The sequence below is a fragment of the Myiozetetes cayanensis genome, unplaced genomic scaffold, assembly GCF_022539395.1.
Source record: "Myiozetetes cayanensis isolate MyiCay16 unplaced genomic scaffold, myiCay2020 scf24, whole genome shotgun sequence".
In the NCBI taxonomy this organism is placed as follows: domain Eukaryota; kingdom Metazoa; phylum Chordata; class Aves; order Passeriformes; family Tyrannidae; genus Myiozetetes; species Myiozetetes cayanensis.
This window is the reverse complement of record NW_026087456.1, coordinates 9,360,760-9,384,437: the sequence shown is the minus strand read 5'-3', so window position 1 is coordinate 9,384,437 and position 23,678 is coordinate 9,360,760. Positions and strand designations below refer to the sequence as shown.

Below are 23,678 nucleotides of genomic sequence, written 5' to 3'. Positions count from 1 at the left end.
TGGTGGTGATATTTACTGATGGAAAACCAGAGTCCCAGATTTTCTGGCCGAAACCAGGACCGGGTCTGCTTTTACAGCTCCCCAGCGCTCAAGTGTTGGCCGATATCGCCACCTAATGATGAGAGCAGCGCTTGGCTGAGGATTTAGGGGCTTTTCACTACTTTGCACTGATGGTTCTTACGCACTCGTGTCGGCTCGGGTTACGTCAGAACTGTTGTCAGGGAAACTTGAGATCTGGCTTTTCCTTCTCGTCCTTCTGCTACTCAGAATTTTAATGCTGTAAAAACTGGTTTAAAAAGCCAGGAAGTGATTGTTATTTTATCATTATGACTCGTATCTGTTACGTGAGTACTGCTTTATGGTTTTGACCAAATATTGGTGCTTAAAAGCAAGTACTTTTATTGTGAGGATAGTTCAAAACCTCTTCCAGTAAAGAAGAGGTAATCTGACATGTTTACCCATGCTGGTGTTAAGGAGCCCTTCTGGATCATTTCATCCCAAGCTGGAGTTCAGCATTAGAGCTTGAGCAAATAAGACTCTGTGTTCTGTGAAATTTTTGGGAGGGCTCTAGGGTAAGGCTGTTGTGCTAAAATTGGCAGTAATTCTGTTTTGACAGCGTAGCATCATATTTGACTAAATGAGGAATTAAGTTTAAAAATAATAAATATTTAATCTTCAAGGGAAATTCCTTAGTAGAGCTTAGCTTCTTGAGTGGAAGTGATTATGTGCTTTTTTGCTCAGGCTCATGAGACTTGCATTAAGTGAGGTGCGTTACACTTGATAAACACCACTTGCAGATGCTATCAGGAGACATGAAACGCGTGCGTTTCAATTGGCTGCCTGATTATTCGAGGAGTTAATCGCTCTAATTCCCATATTTCTGTCCTGACTGTGTATCTGCACTGCTGCCCTGGCTGAACGTTCCCAAGGTGCAGTTGGCATACGATCAGACAGCAGTCACTTAAGGAAGGCATGGATTTACACGAGCTCTCCTGTGAGGTGGATTTCCTAAAACTGTGGAAGGCTCTCTGCATGTGAGCCTTGAGGCAATGGCAGTGTGACCTCCTTGAGGCCTTGAGCAGAAGGCAGGACTAACAGATCACAGAGGAAAAAGGGGAGTGTTGGTTTGTCCTTCGGTTTGCCCGAGCATTTGGAAGTACTTGCTGTTTCACTTGGCTTGTGGGTATAATCCCTGCCCCTGTAATTCTTCTCTATCAGTGAAGAGGATAAAACCCCCTCGTGCTGGGAAGCTGGAAGGTGGGCTCAACTTGTGGCTTACAGTTTAGGCCATGGTATGACTAAACATTCCTGGTGGGACTGGTCATGAGAAGATGCTGAATTGTACTCAGTGTGTTTAGTGTGGTTTAAATAAAAACACTTGTTTTAGAGCTGATTGCTTGCACTGTCTGGGAGTGCAGGGAAGATCTTGAGGCTAACCTGGAAAGTTGCTTGGCTTCTTCAGCATCTCGCAAGACTTTATCTTGTTTTAGTATTTTACTTTGTATGTTTTAAAATGTAGATTTAGGGAATTAATGTTAACCTTTATCAAGTGTTGGGGGATTTAGCAATTTGGAATACCTGGAGAATACCTTCACTTGGTTCAGGGTTTTAGATGACTGAGTACTTCAGGGTTGTTACCTGTATACATAGTTTGCACTGGGCTTTATAAATTGCTTTGAATGTGAAAATGGTTTTCAATAATTTTCATTTAATATTTTGAGAAAACAATAAAATCCTTTTTTTTTTTTTTTTGTCAAGAAGACTTGACTGTAGATTAATGTAGTGCGATAGCAAATCTTTAACTTTTTTAGGTGTTTGTTACTTATCACTTAATGACTGACATAGTCTTTCTTACTCATTCCTTAGCATGTAGTCATGTTGATTACAGAAACTACAAACTCCAGTAGCTTCCTTTGTTTACACTTATGTTTTCCAGGTGGCTTCTCAACGGTGTTCCTGGTGCGCACCCACAGTGGGATACGCTGTGCACTGAAACGGATGTGTGTTAATAATGTGCCGGATCTCAACATATGCAAGAGAGAAATCACAATTATGGTAAGAAGGCTGTTACTTGTAACTGCAGAATGAATCAGCTTGTGGTATACACACACCTAATGCCTCTGCAGTGATAGTTGTTTCTAGGTCCTACTTTGTTTTGACCTTATGGTTCTGATTTGGCACTGTTAGTTTCAGAAAGTAATGCTGTTTAGGTTGGTGTGTCGTTAACTTCTGGAGCAATTATTAAAAATGTATCTGGTATCACAGTCAGTTTGGTCAGTACATCTGGTTGCCAAGCAAAAGACCTTTCTTCCTCTGCTGCAGTGGCAACTGAAATTCTTCCTCTTTTAATTTTTTGGCTAATGAAGTGTAATTTACATTCTCTTTTCCAGAAAGAGTTATCTGGGCACAAGAACATTGTGACCTATTTGGACTGTGCTGTCAACTCAATAAGTGATAATGTTTGGGAGGTGCTCATCCTCATGGAATACTGTCGAGGTAAGAGACAGCTTCTGGGTTTTCAGATAAAATGCAGGGAAGATATTTGTAGCATCACCTGGGATTTTACTTAGAACTGTCAGAACCACTTAACATAAGAGGTGAACACAGATACCTCATGCCTGCAATCCCACCAGTTTGTGACACTTTCCTGTTGGCACTGAGCTGCTGAGCTCCCAGGAAAAGGTAAAAGTCAGTTTGACTTGCCTTTGTAACTGAGCATAATTAGGAATGGGGAACTTAATTCTGTGAGTATGACGGGAAGTCGGTGTGTGTTCTGCTGTCCGTGCTAATCAACATGTAGTTGGAACATATTCTATGGGAAAAATTGCCAAACTTGTCACCACTCTTCTTGCTCTGCTATTTTTGGGTTAGATGATAAGACTGAAGATACTTTACTCTTACCTGCCAGGTGACTTGTTATAAATGAGCATAGCATAGCAAGTGTTGATAATGCCAGCCAAAAGAAAATAGTCCCGTGGTCCCACTTTGTAATGTAACCTTCTTTCAAACAATAGGTAGAAACAAGTAGTTTTTGGATCCTCACTCCTTCACACACATATGCACAGAATGAACTTGTCATTGAGTTTAACTTGCAAAGTTTATCTAAAGTTTAGGGTGATTGGGCACGAGACGGTGTTTAACCCAAATAGGTGAAGATACTGGAACAAGTGCTGCAAGTACAAAGTAAAAACTTTGACCTTAGGAAGAAAAGCCACCCTGTGGTCTGTGGTGCCTGAATACTTTGAGATGAGATGTATGTGTATTATATTTGCAGTAGAAGGGATATTTATTCCAGCTTGTGCCATCTGTACCATAAAGAACCATTTGGAAAAACAGGTTTCTTTTGTTTAAATGAAGTGACTGGAAAACTTTCTTGCATCTCATTTGTGGACTTTGGGCATGTAAGTCTTTACTTTTTTACCTGATAGGAATTACTTGAAAGAAATTTCTTTTGTTGTTTCTTTAGCTGGACAAGTTGTGAACCAGATGAACCAGCGTCTACAGACAGGTTTCACAGAGTCAGAAGTCATGAGAATATTTTGTGACACCTGTGAAGCTGTTGCCCAGTTGCATCAGTGCAAAACGCCCATAGTTCACAGGGACCTGAAGGTATGAACTCCACGAAAATGAAATCTGGGTCAAAATCCATCAGCTACTTGAAAAGGATTGAGGATATAGAAGGTGTTTCAATACCTAAGACTGACTGCTGATTAGGAACTTGCTATGGATGGAGCTGTAAACAGAGAGACTACAGAGGCTGTAAACAGAGACACTAAAATAACTTTTTTGCTGCTGAAACTAAGTCTTTCAATTGATTTTTCTGAAAACTTCCAGTTTGTGTGAGAACATGAAGTAACACTTGGAAATTAATGCTGGTATCTTAACATTTTCTGTGTTGATTTCCTTTCAAGGTGGAAAATCTACTGTTAAATGATAGCGGGAACTACGTTCTCTGTGATTTTGGCAGTGCCACTAACAAATACCTGCATCCGCAAAAGGATGGTGTTAATATGGTTGAAGAAGAAATTAAAAAGTAAGTTTACTTTGAGGAGACCTATCATAAGTGGTGACTGTGCTGCTAGGAAACCCCATGTATTGTGGTGTGGTGTGCATGAACCATTAACATGAATTGAACTTAATGGTTGATCTTGAATTAATTTTGGCATAAATATAGTAAAAGAGTTGAACTATTTAGTAGCACACTTCTTCCATTTGTTCATGGATTGTTTTTCAAATCTGAATCTCTTAAAAAGAAAACTGTTGGAAAAAAGCACGCTGTTTCGAAATTAAACTATTCAAAAGTATATGTCTGGCTACTGGCCATTTTAGGAGTTGGATGTTTTTCATTTGTGCTATTTTAGTACTGCTAAGCAAATACGTGATAAGAGAGCATGAACTGATGTAAATAAGCATTGGAATGGTTTTATGTAGAGTGTCAATTACAGAATACAGTCCATGTTCACTCTCCTAAGACTGAGCAGAAAAATATTTTACCTTCTGTTTGAGGCACACTTGAAATCGTGATTAGTATGGTTTTGCCCCTTTGGGCTAACTACTGCAGAGGAGTAAATACAGGCTGCTCGTTCTCAAGTTTCAAAAGTGGTGGAGATTTTATTCCAGCTCTGAAGTATTTGAGCTACTACTTCAACAGTTGTTTTGAGATGTTAGATTTTTTTTTTGAAGTCTGAATTCTGTGTTTCAGTATGTGATTAGGAAAGCTCTTGTAGTACTCTTGGATTACACCTTATAAATGACTGGCTGCTTATGCACAGTGACTTCTGCAAAAGTACACACTTTTGGGGAAATAACAGTAAAAACAAATTTTAGCTGACTTATTTATTCTTCATTTCATTTTGCTACTTTGAGTATTCTTTGTGATACTTCAAATGCATAAATGGCTCGGATTATGTGAGACAGTTCCAGGCATGTATCTGAAACCTGTGTGTGATTGGTGTGTATGTGGCAGGGGAAACACGCTAGCAGTGCTGAGGCAGTTTTCAGCCATGTCCTCTCTTTATTTTGCATTGCTAGGTACACAACACTGTCATACAGAGCTCCTGAAATGATCAATCTGTATGGAGGAAAGCCAATTACTACAAAGGCAGATATTTGGGTAAGCAAAAAATTATGTAATATGGAATTAATTCATGAGAGGGAATTCAAAGCAGCATTGACTGAAAAATTAATTTTTGGACAATAAAATACATTATGCAACTAAAGAATACAGAATATGGTAGAGATACCTTGGATAGTTAACTCTTCGGTAAGTAAAATGAATGCCATGTTTGATTTTTATTTTGAAGGAAAGGGAATGTGATTTAAAATTTTACTTTTTTTGGGTCAACCCTAGTTGTTGCTTGATAGTCCCCAGGGATTTCTTGTGGGAACCTGTGGCAGCGTGACCAAGAAAGGTGTTTTTATTAGGTGCTGTGCAGTGAAGAAAATCAGCTAAATTGAGTGCAAAGGTAGTGGGGTATCTCCACGTGATGTGACACTGAGAATGCATCTCTTGGTGTGCCCTGATTTGTAGTTTATCTGTATAGGAGTGAGTGGAAAAGCAAGTTGCGTTACTGCTTGATATATCAGCTTGTCACACGAACTGTTTAATAGTGTGGTTTCTACGCAACGTGTAAGCACCAGCTGTAGCCAGGATGCAGTTTGTGTAAAAGGCTTGCTGTTATCTCTTCACAGTGCCTGTGTTTGTCTTTTACAGGCACTTGGCTGCTTGCTGTATAAACTCTGTTTCTTCTCCCTTCCCTTTGGAGAAAGCCAAGTTGCTATATGTGACGGAAGCTTTACCATCCCAGACAGCTCACGGTACTCCCACAACGTTCACTGTTTGATCCGTAAGTATGTGGGCAGCACGGCAGTGCTTTCATCTCCTGGAGCCAGGAAAGCACAGGTGCTGCTCGTGGAGGAGAGTGACCGGGGGGGAGGTACAATCTGAGGGAGCAGTGGCCGTCACTCCTGGCTGCGACCTGCCTTGCCACTCCTGCACGGGCCTTGGAAGGGAGCCTTGCTTGTCCTCTTACTCCATGGAGGACTGTGCCCCAGGGTACAGAGGAGGAGCTGCCTGGAGAGGGATTTCAGAAGCCTAGAGCAAGCTACTTAAAAAGGCACTGAAAGGGAGCCAGGGGAATGAGTATGAGCAAGTCTTTCTCCTGGGCAGTTGATGTGACATTTAATGGATGGTCTTCCCAATTTTGCAGGATATATGCTTGAACCAGACCAGGAGAAGAGACCTGATATTTTTCAAGTGTCTTACTTTGCCTTCAAAATTGCCAAAAAGGATTGTCCAGTGTCTAATATTAATGTAAGTAGTCTTTTATTTTTTCAGTATTTTCAGTGTATTATGTAGGTAGCATTGAGAAAAGTCTATCAGATTGGCTGAGAGATCAATTCAATCGTTAACCTGGTTTCTAAATGTAAAACGTAGCAGAGAACACCTCAAACCGCTATTGTGTACATGTAGTATGAGCTTGGAACAAAAAGTCTTCTTAATTTTGAGGGTGTAGCTTCATGAACTCCATTGATGCTGCATCATGCAAATGACTTTTAGTCATGAGTAATCTCTTCCTTTAATACAGTGAGTATGAAATCTACTGCGGAACTTAAACTCGTTGACAACAGGGGGTTTCATGTTGTAACTGTAGTGTCAGGAGCATTTGTTTGCTGTGGACAACCCCTTTTTCTCAATCATCCTTAGCAAATGTGTTAGTCCCTTGGAAGGACTCCAGCGAACTGGAAGGCAAATAGAGCCGTGCCTGGGCTAGCCTGTATTCCTGCCCTTGCTTTCCAGGGGAGTTTGACCTTTGCAAGTGTGAACTTTTTCTCTAAGGTCACCCCCTTCACAAATGTAGTTACTCTGTGATGGAATTTGAAGGCACATCACTAATGTTGATTATTATAAAGTGGTTCTTAAGACAAGCATCAGGAAAAATCCATCTCAGATTTGAGTTTGCAACAGTCAATTATAGTGAGCTCTGCCTTCAGGGGCAGACAAGTGAACTTTCTAAGATCCCTTAGAGTTCCTTTATCCTTGTAAAAGGAGGTGCTCAGTAAATGTGAATGTTGCCCTTTGGATACACAGGTTAAAATAATAAGAAGAAAATCTTGAAATGCTTGATAAGTAACTGTCTCTACAGTTTGTGACTAGATTTTTTAGATTTGCATTCTGTACAGGCATTTGTCATTAGAGATGATCTTTGGACTGTCTCCCCCAGAATTGCCATTTTCCTTGGTAAAATATGATTTAGGTGATAGGTGATTCACTCAGGAGTTCGTTTGAGAAGGGGGTAAGTTAAAGGCCCAGGGAAGCTTGGATGCTGAATGGTTTTCTGGTATTTGTGTTGTGGTGGTAGAGCTAAGTGGGCTAAAAACAGTTTCCTCCAAAGACTGGGCTTTGATTTTAGTTCTTCAGCTTGAGGCTGAAGTAAGTCTGGTCTGTGCAGTCACACGAAAATGTTTGAAGAAAATGTTGCACTTTGTTGATAGTTGGCAGTGTGTAAATGAAGTGAAGTAGTTGACAAAATAGACCAGTCACATTCTGGTTTTATTTTCTGCAATAGATGAGACAGTGTAGAGGTACCGTTAAATTAAAACCCATTTCATCTACAGCTGTGAGCTGAGCATGAAGCCTTGTAACATGAAGGTCTTAAACCCAAGTATTCCTCTTCAGTATGTAATGATTTTTTCTTTCAGAATTGAATTTTTTTAATTTATTCAAATTTGTTTTTCCCAAGAATTCTCCTGTCCCTTCAACTCTCCCTGAACCCATGACAGCTAGTGAGGCAGCTGCTAGAAAAAGCCAAATAAAAGCAAGGTGAGCAGAGGATGTGAAATCACTTTCTTTTTTTTTTTTTTTTTTTTTGCTAAGATTGTTAAGCTACAAGTTGGTCTGAAACCTGTCTTCAAATGCTTGTTAATAAATGAAATATTACCTTAATAGAAGTCACTAGGTAAACTGCAATTATAAGAGCTTCAAGTCTCTCCTTGAATTCCACTCCTTTGCTTTTTCCATTACATTGAGAATCCTGTGAGGAAAAACTGAGAGCCTGGTTAATGAAGGTAAATGGATTTTGTTGGGTTTCACTTCTGGTTGTTTTGTGGTGTTTTTTTTCAAAAGTTTTAATTTTATACCAAAGTAGTCCCTTTTGTCCTTGTTAGTAAAAACAAACCTAAAACCTTGGAACTTTCTATTCATGCTTTTGATTTCTGCTATGGTACAGTGTGTACTTAATGATTCCTTTATCCTTTTATTTCTTGTTAATGGAAGTTGTTAGGTTTTGAATCTATAAGCATGTGTGACTGGGGTACTTTTATATTCAGCTACAATTACCAAAAGCTATTTACAAAAAGTAGAAATGAAAACATAAGAAATTAGTAAAAGTAGAAATGAGTTAACAGATGAGATTTTCCTTTATCTTATTTCTTGTCTGTATGAACAATAAATGTGTTTCTAGTCCGGACTTGACTTCCACTCACTACTGAGTGGGAAGATTATTCTGAGAGGAGATTATTCAAGGGGATACCATCTAGTGTCATGGTCTCCTTGGGGAAAAAGGCTGCAGCATGGCTCCTTCTTAATGGTGTTCTGCATTAGTCATATCCTAGAGCTGCCAGGGGTGGTGAGTTTTAGGAAGCAAACTTAAGGTACTGAAGTGCAATGCAGAAGTAGAGTAACTCATGGTTAAGACAAAATTGAGCTATTAAGAGATGTACTGTGTCTAATTTGAAGGAAAAATAGTTGTCTTTTTATCAAGTATCTTACATGGGAAAATTTTTCCCCTTCCAGAATAACAGATACTGTTGGACCAACAGAAACCTCAATTGCACCACGGCAAAGACCAAAGGCCAGTTCAAGCACTGCCACTTCCAGTGTGCTGGCAATCCAGAGCTCAGCAACTCCTGTCAAAGTACAAGTTCCTGGGGAGTTTGGTAATCGTGGGCAAAAAGGTAACTTCAGGGAGTCGAAGGATGGACCAAAATATATGAAGAATGAATTTCACATTTCTTTGTCTCCTTGATCTAATAGGCATAGCATTTATAACTCAAATTCATCTGCCTTTCCTTACATACCAGAAATCAAATCTTCATCCTTTCCAAAAGACTTGAAATGTGTGAGTCATAAGTTTGGCCAGGTGCCACGAAAACTAAATCCACATTATTGAGAAGCTAAAGTGTGTTTCTATTATGCTTAACACTGGTGTTTGATGAGCTTTCTCCCTGTGAGTTCATGGCCGCTTTTGACTTGAAATTAAGTCACCAAAAGTAGGAAACTCTTCTCTAACAAACTCCTTTTGTTGTATTAGGAAAAATATTCTCCTGTGCCTCAATAAGTCATGAGATATCAACATTATGTTGGTGGTATTTGTAGGCTGAAACCACGTAAAAATATCACCTCTCTAAGGACTGACAGATTGATTTCACATTGCACTGAGTACAACAGGGGGGAGTCACTGGAGGAGACACAACTGAGTGAAATGGGTTTTGAAGAAATCGTTTATGGATTCTTCTTTCTTATTCAAAAAGGGTTATGGCTCTGATAAATATTCACTTAAATAGGTGTCAGTTTTATCTTGAACACTTTCTAATTGCGCTTTGTGCTGTTTTGTGTCCATTACAGTACAGGAAGGGTGGCTTCAGGCCTGGTATTGGGAAAGTGTCAAAAGGCCACTGAGAATGTTTGTTTGTGTCCCAGGTGTAAACAATTTTTACTAGATGTGATCTAAGTAGCATCCAACTTGGAAGACGTTTCCTGTTCTGACAAGGAACAGATCATTCCTGGGCACTTCAGAATATAAACACAGCACGCAAGAGATTGATTTATGGTAGTAACTGTTTACTTAAGTGACTGCAAAAACCATTGAATGGCCAAAGCAATCAGGTGTTCAGTTTAGTGGAGCTTGACAGGTGAGCCAGTAGTTCTCTTAAAGAAAAAAATGTGTTGTTTTGTATGCACGCAAAGCTGTACACTTTGAGGGTAAGGGTTTGAGGTACTGCAGCATGTAACTTCAGCATTAATAAAGCAGAAGTCTGGAACCCAGCTTGCTGTGGTGAGACCAGAGGAAGCTTCCAGTATCTTCCAAGTAGAAATGGTTCATTTGCAGGCCTGGAAGTATTTTTGATCTGGGGATCTAGCAGCTGTCCTAGTTGTCAGACTGGGAAGGGAAGCTCACGGACTGTGTCATCTTGAAGTGTTCAGTGAAGAGGTAGCTGCCAGGGAGAGCTCTGGCTGGAGTTGGGAGGTGGGGATGTCAGTACCGTTGTCTGACACACAGGAACCACGCGACCAGGGAACGGCCACGACCTCTCTCAGTGCCAAGGGCCCGCCCCGCACGCCCCGCAGCAGCACCGGGTCCTGCAGCAGCTGCAGCAGGGAGACTGGAGGCTGCAGCAGCTGCACCACCTGCACCACCAGCAGCACCAGCCCACCGTGCAGGACACTTACATTCAGCAGGTACGGTCACGTCTGTTGGACGCGTGTGACAGACACTTTATGCTTACTGGTGTAATGCACTGGGAATCGTGTGCTGCTTAGACATTTCTTCTGTTGCTGACTGTGGTTTTTCCCCCTGGAAGAGCTCCTGTCCCTTCGTACGCTAGCTTTGGCCCCTCATAGGCCCTGTAATGTTGATCCTAGAAGGTTGCTTGCTTTGTGCTGTTTTGTTTCTGCAGTTTGACCCTGAATTCCAGCTTGCTTTGCATCACCACCGTGTGGCTGATATGAAGACTATTTGTAAGGGTGCTTGGGGGAAATATTAGGAGTTACCTAGGTGATTATGCTGTGCTTGCAGAAGATGATTGTACATGGACCAGTGTTGAATATGTAATGTAATTTTTTGTTAAAAATGGGGAGGTGGGAAGGAAAAAAAACCTCCAAACACAGAATGATTAAAATGCAGTGACTGAATTTCCAGTTGGTTATGTGGTATCTAAACTGAAAAATGCTGTGGAATCAATAGTGATATTTTAATTGATGCTTCTTTTGAATGTCTGGCTACTTCTGAAGGGGGATCGTGACTTCTCAAAGCTGTTTTTTCCTTCTCATCTCCAGTATCAGCAAGCAGTGCACCAGCAGATGGTCCAGCAGCAGCTGTTGCTTCAGTCTGTGTATCAGCAGCAGCCTGCCCAGTCACAGTATCCTGTCATGGTATGTCATTAGTGGAACAGAGGGTACAGTCTGAAAATATGGGCTGTATTTGTAAGTCTTGTGTAGATGAAGTGAGAGAAGTGTGTGAGTAGTTATAATGAGCTGTGGATGTGGTAAATAGTATGAAGATGAGGATCTGAAATGGTATTCAACTGGGGGAAGTTACCCAAACTCCGAGTCTGGAGTTGTAGTTGTGTAATAATTGGATGGGATATATTTCTAACTTTGTAAGTAGGTATATGCTAATTTTAAACACAATTGGTGCTTAAGGTTTGCAGCAGTGACCGCAGCAACAATTGTGTTATACTGTGATGTGACAGATGACACAGTGATATGAAACTCTTAACTGAAAAGCAAGAGGAGCTAACTGGAATATCCTGGTTTTTAAAAAATGGGAGAAATTGTCCCGAAATCGTGATCACTAATTAAGAGTTAGGCATGCTGTGCTAAGCAGTAGCATATACCAAAGGTGCAGTAATTATAAAAAGCTTAGTGGTAATATGCTGGAAAAGAGAAGCAGTATCACTGACCTGTTGGAGCAGTTTCTTTGCACCCATGTGTTCTGGAGTGTGGTGGTGGGTGGGTGGTTGGCTGCAAGACCAGTACTGTGAGTGGGCAGAAGAGATTGACCCGGCCCATGTGTGCTTTGGTAACACAACCCTGATGCCCCCAGGTGCAGCAGTATCAGCAGGCTCTCCTGCAGCAGCAGATGCTGGCCCAGCAGCGGTCACAGCAGGCACAGTCCCCTGAATACATCACTTCTCCACAAGAGTTTGCACCAGCCTTAATCTCCTACCCTGGTTCACTCCCAGTGCATGCTGGAACACTGGCAGATCCTCCCTATCCTACAAGCAGGTGAGTGTTCTGGATGGGGTGTGCTCAGGGGTTTCTTGTGGCTTACATTAGTAATTGTGATTAGCACTGCTTAATAAAGGGTAATAAGTAATGACTTTCCCATGAATTCTTATGAACAATAGTGTGTGGAATAAAACCCCCGTTCCTTTCTGATATAAAAATAAAGAAAAGCCCAGATTTGTCCAGTTTCACTGTTATGAACTGGGTTCTATGTTCCTACTAGACTTCCCTTAAGGTAGCTTTCAGGTGCTTTTGGGATGAGGTGTTAATGGATATGTGTTCCTTGTGTGTAGTGTTTTGGTGTAATGAAGCATGTCTCAGATTTTGACCCTATAAATAATCCTGTTGATGTTTCTTAATTTGCTTCCTTGAACTGACTTTACAGGTCAGGTATTCCTGATGCTGAAGCTATTGCCAGTTACCCAAAGCAGAGCATCAGTAACCCACCTGACATGTCAGGCTGGAACCCATTTGGAGAGGACAATTTTTCCAAGTTGACAGAGGAGGAGCTGCTGGACAGAGAGTTTGACCTGCTGAGATCAAGTAAGGGACGCTTGAAGGCTTACTTTGCTTCCCAGTAAATGAGGGCTCTGTAGATGCTCAGCAGTTCAACACCTGCTTGTCCAAGGGCCGTGCGGGCTGTGTACAGAACCTTCTTTCTGAGCATTTGAGGGCACAGTTGGGCCTGTCTTCTTCCTTTCCTTTTCCTTTCTGGAAATGTGTGCAATAGGAACTCACCGTCCAAAACTGGTAGTTACTGGCTCAGTTACTGCAGAAATGGTACTGTCGTAGCTCTTCAATGCTGCTTGTGTCACCTTCACTGTCAAGAGGCTCTCAACAGCAGAGCTTTGTTGTCAGATGGGAAGAGAAGTTTGGCTGCTTGCTTTATTCCTTTCCAGCTTTTTTCTTGCACACCAGAGCAGAAGATTGTGTGGGTCTGATATGTCCTTTGAAAATGCCTGAAAGAAAATTGATCTATTACATTATGTTAATGTTTTGTAATGTCCTTTCTGATGAGTGGCTAAATGTAAGGGCTGCTTTATTGTTCTGATATGGCAATAGTTGAATAAACTTTTTTCTCTTCAAGTCAGTTACCTCCATGGTTTTTACTTGGAAGTACTTCCTCTTCTTAATTGCTTAACACATGCTTGTTAGATGCTTTTCCTATAACTGGTTTTGTTGAGATCAGATTTATCAGTGGGACTTGGAAGACGTGACAATATCAAAAAACAGCTTGTGCATGCTTGGCTCTCTATAAGCAAGTTCCTTGCAATTAAAAGTGCAGTAAAGTTGAATTTCGAGTAATTAAAAAGCACTTCTGCCTTTAGCTTGGTCTTTCTTCTTGGATTCCTGTGTCCTTGAATGTAATTGAACAAGATGTGCACACTACCTGTTAATCCCTAAGGAAAATAACTGAGTGGGTTTGTTTGTGAAACTCCAGTTGATAGTTTTTGATTATGTTGATCAATTAAGACGTACTTTTGAGATATGAAAGTAGCCTGCACACATTTCACAGTACAATTACTTAGTGCTAGCTGGGAAAAATGGCTAATGTACCAGCTTAAAAATGAGTATACCTTCCAAATCCAAGTTAAGGATTTGATTCAGTAGTGGAATTGAATATCTTTAAGCATGCTGCTTCCAAATGAGGCCTTAAGTCGTTTGAAATAATCCACTCTTGAATCCAGAGCAGGTGAGTTTGTAGCAAGTGGTCAGTACATTACCCACTGTCAGAATCTGTAACTGTTGGACTGGTGATGGTAGTTATGGTAAGTTTGAGATGGGTTTGGTTAACCCACAAGTTCTGCACAAATGTAAGTGCCAAAGACCACATTAACCGAGGCATGTTTGGGGCTCACCTCTTCAGGGTAATTCAGCGCACAGGAGAGCTGGCTGTGGTAACACTTCATACACTGTATCCGAAAGGTCAGCAGCATCCTTCAGCTTCAGAGCAACCAGCATTAGGTTCATGAGTCGCTTGAATACAGCACTTGTCAAAATGAAAAGCCATGACTGCTTTGAGCAGCAGTACATTAGATGGCAGGCTTGTTTGTACGGGGTGGGCTGCACTTAGAGCTGTTCTGAGGCCTTGGGGCTTGGTGTCTGTTCAAGGCACAGAGCAGGGACAGCACTGATAGTTTGTACCTGTGTGTGTTTGTACGTGTAGATACACACATCACAGCCTTCAAAGACCTCCTAACTTGGATTTTTTGATATTAAGGTTGTTTGCATTGTGGTATCATTGTGAGCACAACAACCTTAATATGAGCTTATCTCAGTGTTAATGCCTTTGCTGCAGCCAAAGCAGAAATATATAGACTTTGTCGACTGCTACTTTCTCAACCTTAGCTGGAATAATGAGAAATTGGGAGATGGATTCTCCAGTTGAGGCTTGGACCTATAAAATTGTCTGTAACTGTATAATACTTTCTGGAATTTCCTCAGGTATATAATTAAGATTCAAAGGTGAGCTCTTTTTAGGTGTAGGTTACCTCTTTTGAGAGAAAAAGGCTGTTGTCTACTAAGTAATTTTTTTACCATTTAGAGAAAGAAGTGCAGATACAGGTCTGATAAATGGCTGTATTTTTCTGTTACTAAACCAAATTGCTGTCCCAGACTTTACAACTCTCATATTGTTATGTAAGTTTGTCTTTTTGCCATGTTATGTGGTGCTGAGTAGCAATCAAACCATAAATCCTTTCTTTCCCCTTTCAGAAACCTACTTTGTATTGTTGAGCTGATACTTCACACATAAATTCAAGATATTTTTTAATCTGTCCAATACTTTTAAAGCTGATGTGCTCCTGACAGTAACACATGAGGAATTAAATATACACAGCCTTTGTTAGAGGATCAGGATGTTTTCACACTTTGTCAGGCTGATATTACTGTTGGATTTCACGGGTTGAGTGGCTTAATGTCAGTGTGTGCAGTGATGGGGGTATTGCTGGGATGATTCATCGCTTCTGTAAATGAGATCTAACTCCCAGATCGTGATACCTTGCTTACACCTGCTGAACGCTTCCCTAGTAGAAAGATGGCAGTTGCAGTTAAGGGGAAGGTGCAGTTGGATGGAGGTGTCTGAACTGAGCGCCTTTGGGATACGGAGTGACAGGTTGGAGCTCTGTGTTCTTGTGTATGCTGCTGTTTCTCTGCTGTTACCATCACTTAGTGATGGGACAGAAGCAACATATGATGCTCAATTTTTGACAGCATTGTGCAGAAGTGGATTTCTCAAACAACTTCTGTAACCCCTTAATAATCTGCAGAGCTGGGAGCCAAGAAGAAGAGTGTGCAGTCTCATTGGGAGGAGAGCAGCCCAGCTTTCACAGAGTCACACAAAGGTCGTCATTAGGTCTGGGATCACCTTGGTGCTCCAATAGAGACAGGTGTGGGTACAGAGTCTTCCAAGTGCTCTGCCTGTCTCCTCTGCAGCCTGCACAGAGCGAAGGAACTGCCTGGGCTTTTACCTTTGTCAAAACCCCCTAATAGTATATTCCTCCTTCACCCCATACAGCACATAGCTTTGCATAGGCATAAGACCTGCCATTTTTATTTTATTTTACTTTATTTTTTGTTCTGTTTCATTTTGTTTTTTACAGACAGGCTGGTGGACAGGAGAGCATCTTCAGATAAGAATGTGGAGCCACATTCTGCTCCACAGAAAAGTCCTCCTGAAGATCCCTTTGGTTCTGTTCCTTTCATTGCTCACCAAGGCAAGTTACACCTGTAACACGATTACCTCGTAGCTGTAGGTGTACATACACGTACGTGTGTGTATGTGTCAGAGTGTGCACAGAGCTTAAATGACCAAAGAGTGGTTGAGGGATCAACTGCCTCCTGAAAGCACTTGGGCTAAAGAGATTTTTTTATTATCTTAATTACCTCCGATGAAAAACCACTTGTGCATCCGGCTCTGGTGCCTGTGTGGTGACACTGTGTGTCCTTGGCAGTGCAGTTCCCCTGGACCGGTGTAGAACCTCAAGTGCTTTTGCTGAAGGCAAATTACTTGCTAAGGCCAAATTTTTTCACTTCCCTGTAGCCTGCTTCTTACTCAGACTGTTTCTGTAGTTAGTTCTCCAGACTGTAAGCTTCTGCTGCATTTAATGCACAGTTTTGGTACAAATTGAGTCAAACCCAGACATATTTTTTTGTTTCTACACAGGGAGAGGAGGGTGGGCATTCATTATTGCCTTTCAGTTCAGCTTTGATCTTATTTACCTTGGATGGAAGTAAAACTAACATGGTATGTGGGCATTGACTATGACTGGGAAACTGCATCATGGTCCAGTTTAATCAACAATTTTCACATTTAGTTGATCAGCACTTTAATATTTATTTTGGTACCTGTGACAAAGTAAAGCCTATGTGATACTTAAATGTTAAAAAGAGCTTCAGTCATTTCTGGAGCCACTTAGGTGCTTACTGAAGTTTTGTTGAGAGTTCTTGTGGGATAAAGGTGCCTTAGTATGACTCTTAAGGATTGTTATTACAGAAGTTCAAAACCTCAGGTAACATGCCTTAAAATAAATCAGTTGGGGTCAACCTAAGTTATCCGTGTTTTCTTTCCATTGGATCTTGCATTCTTGGAGATCCTCTGCTAGGGCTGCTTAGTGCTCACAAGTGTTCCTGTGCTGCACGGGGTGTTGGATGAGCAGGGTAACATGTTCTGCAAAGCCCTTGGTAAAAATCCCCCACAGCAGCCCTGTGTGCTCCTGTTGTTAGACTTGAATTCGTCCTGTTTGGTGTAATACTGTGCTCTGACTTTGTGGTTTTGTTCTGCTCACTAGACAAGTTTGCCCTCAGTCATCTTGTTCATGTCCAGTAGATCAGTGCCACGTGAAAGCCATTTGAGTGAAGAAGAGTTTGCTCTATAGGTGCTGTTGGGAAGGGTTTTCCCTGCAGTCTTCATTCAAGAGGTTGCTTTGGTTCATAGGTGAACCTGAATTCACATGCAAAATGAACAGGTTAGTTATACTTGATGTGAGATGGGGACCAACAGGTGCTTAGTCTCCTGTTGAGTATTCCTGCCCTTGTGTCCAGGGATTATTTTATTGCTTTCTTCATCTGAGATCTTGCAAGTGCATCTGCTCATTGCTGTTTTTTTCAGTTGGTTTTAATATAGCTTAGACTGTAAGGAATGCCCTCGCTTTATTAAGGCTTGTGTCTTATCTTTGTTACTTTGAACTAAGCTTTAATTCTTGACATACTAAAAAATAAAGGGGAGATGTCTTCTGTTAAGGGCTGGAAAAACAAATTCAGTCATGGCTGAAAAAACAAAGTGTTTGGGACATGCTGAGTTGGTTTGTGAACTGATACCTGTAGCACTGGAAAAAAAAATCAGGCATTTTTCAGTAACCTTTTTTCTCTGGACTTGTAACTGACACTTAAACAAGAGTACATACTGGCTTGATTTCAAGGAAAATACTGTTAATTGTGTTAACATTGAACTGGACTTAGTGAAAATCTCTGATACAATAAACCTTTAAGTGTAAAGATTTGTGTTTTAAAAGCTGGTTTGTGTTCCCCACTGAACTGTTCTTGGTAATGTCTTGAAATGAAGTGTTGTGAGACAACTAAGAAAAGGAGAATGCTGTTCACTTAGACATATTTCATTGTTCATTCAGGGCCTTCTAGAGCAAACTCGACAAATGTCCCTGATGTTTTGATTTCCTCTTGTACTTAAGATTCTTGTGTAACATGTTCTTTTTAGTTTGTTCCTTGTGACTGTAAAAGATGTAACAGAAGTAAACCACATGTGTGCCTTCCTCAGGGCATCCAAGGGCAGGTGACTGCATGGAAAGTGGAACAGGAGTTTAAGACCTTGAGTGCAATTCCAGCGTTTGGGTGAGAGACTCTGAACCTTGTTAGAGCACAAGTCCCCTTTCCTTATTGTAACATGTCTTGGAGCAAATGCGGAGTGTGTTAGCACTGTTTGCCCAGGGTTCTGACCGCTGAGTTCTGACTTGCTGGATTACAACGGGATGAAATGTTGATGTTATAAACTCAGCATTTTCAAGTAAATAAAATTGACTTTACTGAAAAGTGACAGCTCTTACTGAAAGTGTGTTCTACTGTATTGGCCACAGTTCCAACTCCAAGGTGGTTATTCTTGTGCTTGATTTTCTTTCTGTGACACAGGTCTGTTGTATAAATGGCATATGTGGGCTGTGGCTGAATAGAGTCACCCAGAGGATCTCTTTGGCTTTGGAGGCTTAATGGTTCTCTACTGAAAGCAGCACCTCACTCAGTACTTAACTAATTCCTATCATCTGATGTGAGGTGGCAGCAAGAAGCTGAAAACCACGTGTAATTTTTTGACTGAACACCACCAAGTGCTGGTACTTGGGCAAAATAAGTGTCACCAGGTATGTTTATGTGTGTCTGGGAATGTGATGCAAGGGAGATGCAGGGGTTGGATTTGGAAAACTTTGATCACTGCTGGAAGAGTCCTTGGGATATTCCCTGTGAAGCTGAGAGTGCATTTCAGGCTGGCACTGCTGCAAGGATCACCAGAGAAGAAAACCTGGAACTGGATGGACTACAGCTGCTTCTGTCAGACCTTCTGTACTTACTCTTGTCCCCTGGGAATGGAGAACCAGCGGACATGAGTGACCCCTGGCATGCTGCCCAGAGGGCACATTGGGGGGTGAAATCACCTACTGTGGTATTGGGGATGCACACACCTACTGTGTGTATCCTGTTAAAAGTGTCCTCACAAGCACTACATGTAAACTTGCTGCATATACTAACTTAGGCCTGAGTGTTTGTGAAGAGTAGTAATGTCTTAGGACTTGACATGAATGGAAAATTGGCTTAGGAAAGAATTCCAGTGCTCAGTCTGTTAGAAACAAATGTGACATCGCAAGCTTCTTATGAAAAAGAGAGCAGAAAGCACAGATGAATAGCCAGCACTGAGGCACATAGACGCTTGTCATGTGGAAAACAGGTCCTGGTTTTGGAATGCCTGAAACACTGAATGGTGACAATTGTAAAAAATCGTCTCCTGTGGTCAGCATTTTGGAATGGAAGCTTTGAGTTCAAGTGTGCATTAACCAGCTTGTGTTGTTACATCATTTGTTAACATAAAGTCGAGTGCTTCAGAAACTCAGGCGAGACACATTTTAAGCTATTTCTAAATGCCGAGAAGGATATGTCATAGTACAGTTTGCTGTTGAGTTTTACTCGGTGGCCTTTTGCCATCTTATGTTTGTTCACGCTAATTCTTCGTGAATGAAACTGAGTTAGATTGCCTTTTGCTTCCCTCAACTTAACACTGACATTCAGAGAAGTAGTACAAGACTTGGGGTAACAGTCAATGATGTGGATGGACTGTGTGGAGATGTTGGGAACCTTGCCTGGTACGTCTTTGCCAGTGCTGCCCTGGAGCTGTCTGACAGGCGTTTGCTCCTGTGGAGACTCTGTGTGAGCTGTCTCCTAGCTTGGCTTACTGGGATAAGGCTCTGATTCTGGCCCTCTCATAAACTATTCTGCTGAATGTTTGTAAGGTAACTTGGGCTCTAGATGTGGTACTTCTCCATCAAATCACTTGGGTTCTGTAACCTCCACAGGTAACCCCTTCCCAGCCACTGCAGCCTTGTTCACTGTGCAGAGACTGGGGATAAAAGCAAGTTCAGTTCCATAGCAGCTTCCTTCTGACTTCCAGACTTGCTGCACTCAGGCGTAGTGATGTCTGCAAACGAGGATTTTAGGTATCATGGTATAAGAGGGGGTTTGTGGAGTGTATTGTGCCTGCTGTGTGGATCTTGAGGAAAACCAATTGTCTGTGTGTCAGATAGCCATGGGAACGATCCAGAGCCTTGAACACAGCATGTCTCTGATAAGGCCCTGCTGCAGTAGCTGATGATGAGCTTTGACCACATCACAGCAGAAGAGTGATTTTTCTGGCATGAAGAAACAAGGGTGATGACTATTGGTGTAGTTGTGGTTTGTGTAGTGCTTCGAACAGGGTTTCAGACCACTGCAAGTTTTGTACCACAGCTGTGGAGCCTTGGGACCACTGTGCAGCCTGGGCCTTGAAGTGAAACACAGCTCACTGGAATTGAAAAAGAAATTACGAACGTCAGAACAGGACAAACAAGAAGAGTTGAGCCACCGTGACAGCACTAAACAGCTCATGCCACCAGTTCATGTTTGTTTGGCAATTGATGTTCTGGATTGTTAAGACACCCAGACCTGCGCGGTGATGCGGCTGTTGTGCAGTGCTCCAGATTTATCCAACTCGGCAATTAAATTCAGTTCAAATCAATATTTGTACTCACTGAAAGTACTGCTGATATTACTCTCTAACCTCTCCTGGGCTTCAGTTTCAGGTATTAGTACTGCTTGCTGGATACAGGTTCCCTCTATCAAGATGGTCTTTGGACTTCAGCTTTTCCAGGGAATATTTCCCAAGTAACTTGAAATTATCCACCCATCACTAGAATAGATTATATGTGTGGGCTCTGCCAGCAATTTGCTTTTTCTCTCCAAAATGATTCAGTGGTTTTGTTTTTGTTTTTTTGGTTTGGGGTTTTTTTCAAACCTTGGAAAAATCATGCACACATTTCACTCCTTTTCTGACACGTTTCAACCTTTAGACTAATTATTGAGAAAGAAATGTCAGCAGTAGGTCAGGCAGAAGTGTGGTGTTCTTGAAAATAAAGGTGGTAAGTAGTGTAAATCCATTACAGTACTGAGCAGCTGCTGGCCTGGCTCCGGTCAGAGAACTGGTGCAGATTTAGTTGCAGCCCGTGGGTAATCCTCGGGCTGACATGTGGCAAATTGTTCTGAAATGATGGTGGCAGTATGTTCCCAATTCCAAGGAAGCTTAAAGCTCTTATGCCCCACTCCTGGGCCACCCCCGCAATACCCTAAAATGAGGGACCAGCAGAAGGCATGTAATTATTGCAGTTGTTAGAGGGAATTCATCCTCTTTATAATCCTGTGTCTCGAAAAAGAACATCAGAAAATTTCCTTGAAGATTGGGATCTTCTTATACGATTAAAGATGTTCCACCTGGCTCGCATTTGAGCAAAGAACAATTGTTTGCTACAAGCTGCAAACCTGATTAGAAGTGTGGTAATCTGACCAGCACATTGCAAACAGATGTTACTCACCAGTGTGCAGCATTTCTGTATAAATATGTATCTGAACAGTGTCTGCAGCAGGGCAGCCTGAGAAGATTGCATGAAATCAACATGACACAACACCTCAGTTAGAAAAGCTGTTTGGCCAGAGGATTAAATTACCATTAAGCAGGAAGTTTTCCCTTTTGGGGCATTATTTCTGTGTGTAGTGCTCTTTATTTCATTTGCTAACTTCTTTAGCGGTGAGACAGGGGCAGCTGAAGTGCAGAAAAACAAACTATTCCTGTCGTGGTATAAAACCCAATAGTTCTAGGGGGGATATTTCTGTTGCTTTAGTTTGGGTTTGACACCAGTTTTATCCCTATTCCTGGGGCTAACCTGAAGCCACTGCAGGTGTGAAGGTGCAGGCAGAGAGGGTTTGTTTCTGAGGGTTGGCCAAGTAGTGTTGAAGACGAGTATCTTGGAGTAGTTTCTTCTTGGAGCAGATCTTTCCAACACCTCCACACAGACTGAGGAACAAAGCCAGATATTTGCTCTTTCCTGACAGACAGTGATGGGAGAGCAGTGAGGTCCCACTCTGGAAATACTCCTTGGAACAGAAGTGATTTTTACTCATGTAGCAGGAGCAGTTGTTGCTCACAGCACTATCTGATGTGTGCTACTGGCTTTCCTGGTGACGTGGTCTATGTAGGGTCATACATGGAGTGCTGGTCCTGACACTTTGATAATAGTGAGCTGTTAGTGTAGGTTGTGAGTTTGTGATCACTGATGGGTAATTCCCAGGCTGTACAGTACATAGACATTGATTGCTACTGCTGCTACCATAAACGGGTCACATCCATAACTCTGTCAGAGACGATGGATAAGGAGCAATGTCCTAGGGATTTGGAAACCCTGTTCAGAAACCACTGATGCGCTCAGAGGCACTCATTGCCTTGTGCTACAAGGCTGTTACATCTTGGATAAAGAAATCTTCCTGTAATATTTTCAATGGTCTCTGAATGGAGATACTTTGGATAACGTTTTCTCTTTTGGGGGCACACACTTACAAAATGCACACGTTGGGCTTCCTTTTCCTGCAGCTGCCTCATTGCTGCCAGCACAGGGGCTGGTGTGTGCTGTATCCAGTGCACGGGGGCTTTGCCTCGGTAGAACAAGAGGCCGTAAAAGTGACGAGGACAGATTGCTGGGGAAGGTATTGTAAAAATGAGCAAGTATGCCAAACTTTGAGTGCTCTTGTTAGCTACTCGAGCATCTCCATGCCTCTGCCTCTTGTCAGGGAGGAAGGTGCTCAGCATTTCCTTGAACAGTGGTTCAAGGCTGCAAGTGCACGGAGAAAACACGTGGCTTCACAGATCGCAAGCACGTGGCCTCTGTCTTTGCTGGGGACCCACAACTCCAGCAAGTGGGATTGCTGAATGAGTTGTTCCTGCCTTCATCCCAATTTCTCTAGAGGTGGTAGTTGTTAGACTTGAGTGGAAATCTTAGGCTGCTAATATGGATTCCTAAAAGACTGAGTTGTCTGGATGCCTGACTCCCAAAATCATTAGCAAGAATAACAGTTGTGAATAACAGGTGGGTCTGTTGAGATACTGGAGTGGCTGGTGTGCCAGTGCCAGGACGTGGAGTGTGGGGTGGGAAACTGCTCCAAGTGTTTTGCCATGTGCTGACAAGTCCTGTTTGCTGTACTGGAGAGGTCTGGTACTGAGAGATGGACACTGTGTACCTGAAGTTACGTGGTCAGTGAGTCAGTGGCTGTTGGTAGAGGTTGGGGTGGGTTTTGTCTTGTCAGTGCCTTTTGCAGTTTGTTGTCCAGGAATTGTGTGTGGCAGCATTTAACAAATAATATTTAGATCTTTTGGGAAGCCACGTATACTGTATGAACTATGGTTCAGTTCTTGGCTTAAAAAGAAATCACTTTATAAATTGTTTTCTGTGTATCAAAATAATATGCAAAGGTCCAGTCATTGCTTGGGAGCGTAAACTCTTGGATATATAGAAAGTGTTAGGGGGGCTTGTTTTCTAAGGGTTGTTAACATCTAACCTAGAAATATTTCCTTTTAAATCTATTTGCATTTATACTAACATTACTGTTTCAGGAACTATTGGAAACAGCAGGATTTGGAGGCTGGGGGGTTATAGTGCAATGTGAAGGCTGTACCTTTGGGAAATCTCAAGTAAGCAGCAAAATAATCCAGATTCTAATTTAGTGGGTAAAGCAAATATGTAGTGTTTAAAATTACAGTAGATAAGAAGCAATCTGACACCAGAAGCAAAGAATAAACAGCTCAAAGCCCTAATCACCTGATGTTTTCAGTCATTCTGGTCATCTTGTTTTTAAATCCATACATAAACTGTATTGCTGCCGAATTTTGCTTATTTCAAGTGTAATTACAAAGGAGCAAAGTAGTTGGTGGATGAGGAAATTGGATGTTAATTCCCTTTGAAAAAGGAAAAACTGCTTCTGTAAAACGTTGTTTTCTGGTCTAAACTAAAGTATAGAAAGAAAAGAATCTGACTTGGCCTGAAAGTTGCATGCTAATTTCTTTGTGAAGGGAAGAATTAGCTGAGATTATTTTGTA

General features: G+C 41.7%; 1 protein-coding gene across 3 annotated transcripts in view; it reads left to right on the top strand.

Moving 5' to 3' along the window:
• Positions 1-23,678, top strand: part of BMP2K (BMP2 inducible kinase) — a 46,667-nt gene that overhangs the window by 16,222 nt on the left and 6,767 nt on the right. For 2 of the 3 annotated variants that reach the window (XM_050320626.1, XM_050320628.1), the window contains exons 2-15: positions 1,937-2,055; positions 2,391-2,496; positions 3,467-3,609; positions 3,912-4,033; positions 5,032-5,113; positions 5,714-5,846; positions 6,210-6,313; positions 7,743-7,822; positions 8,795-8,955; positions 10,281-10,459; positions 11,057-11,152; positions 11,826-12,007; positions 12,393-12,550; positions 15,610-15,723. In XM_050320626.1, the coding sequence (XP_050176583.1) occupies positions 1,937-2,055; positions 2,391-2,496; positions 3,467-3,609; positions 3,912-4,033; positions 5,032-5,113; positions 5,714-5,846; positions 6,210-6,313; positions 7,743-7,822; positions 8,795-8,955; positions 10,281-10,459; positions 11,057-11,152; positions 11,826-12,007; positions 12,393-12,550; positions 15,610-15,723 (1,779 nt within the window). The remainder of the gene's footprint in view (positions 1-1,936; positions 2,056-2,390; positions 2,497-3,466; positions 3,610-3,911; positions 4,034-5,031; positions 5,114-5,713; positions 5,847-6,209; positions 6,314-7,742; positions 7,823-8,794; positions 8,956-10,280; positions 10,460-11,056; positions 11,153-11,825; positions 12,008-12,392; positions 12,551-15,609; positions 15,724-23,678) is intronic. The other variant, XM_050320627.1, reaches the window with a different exon arrangement.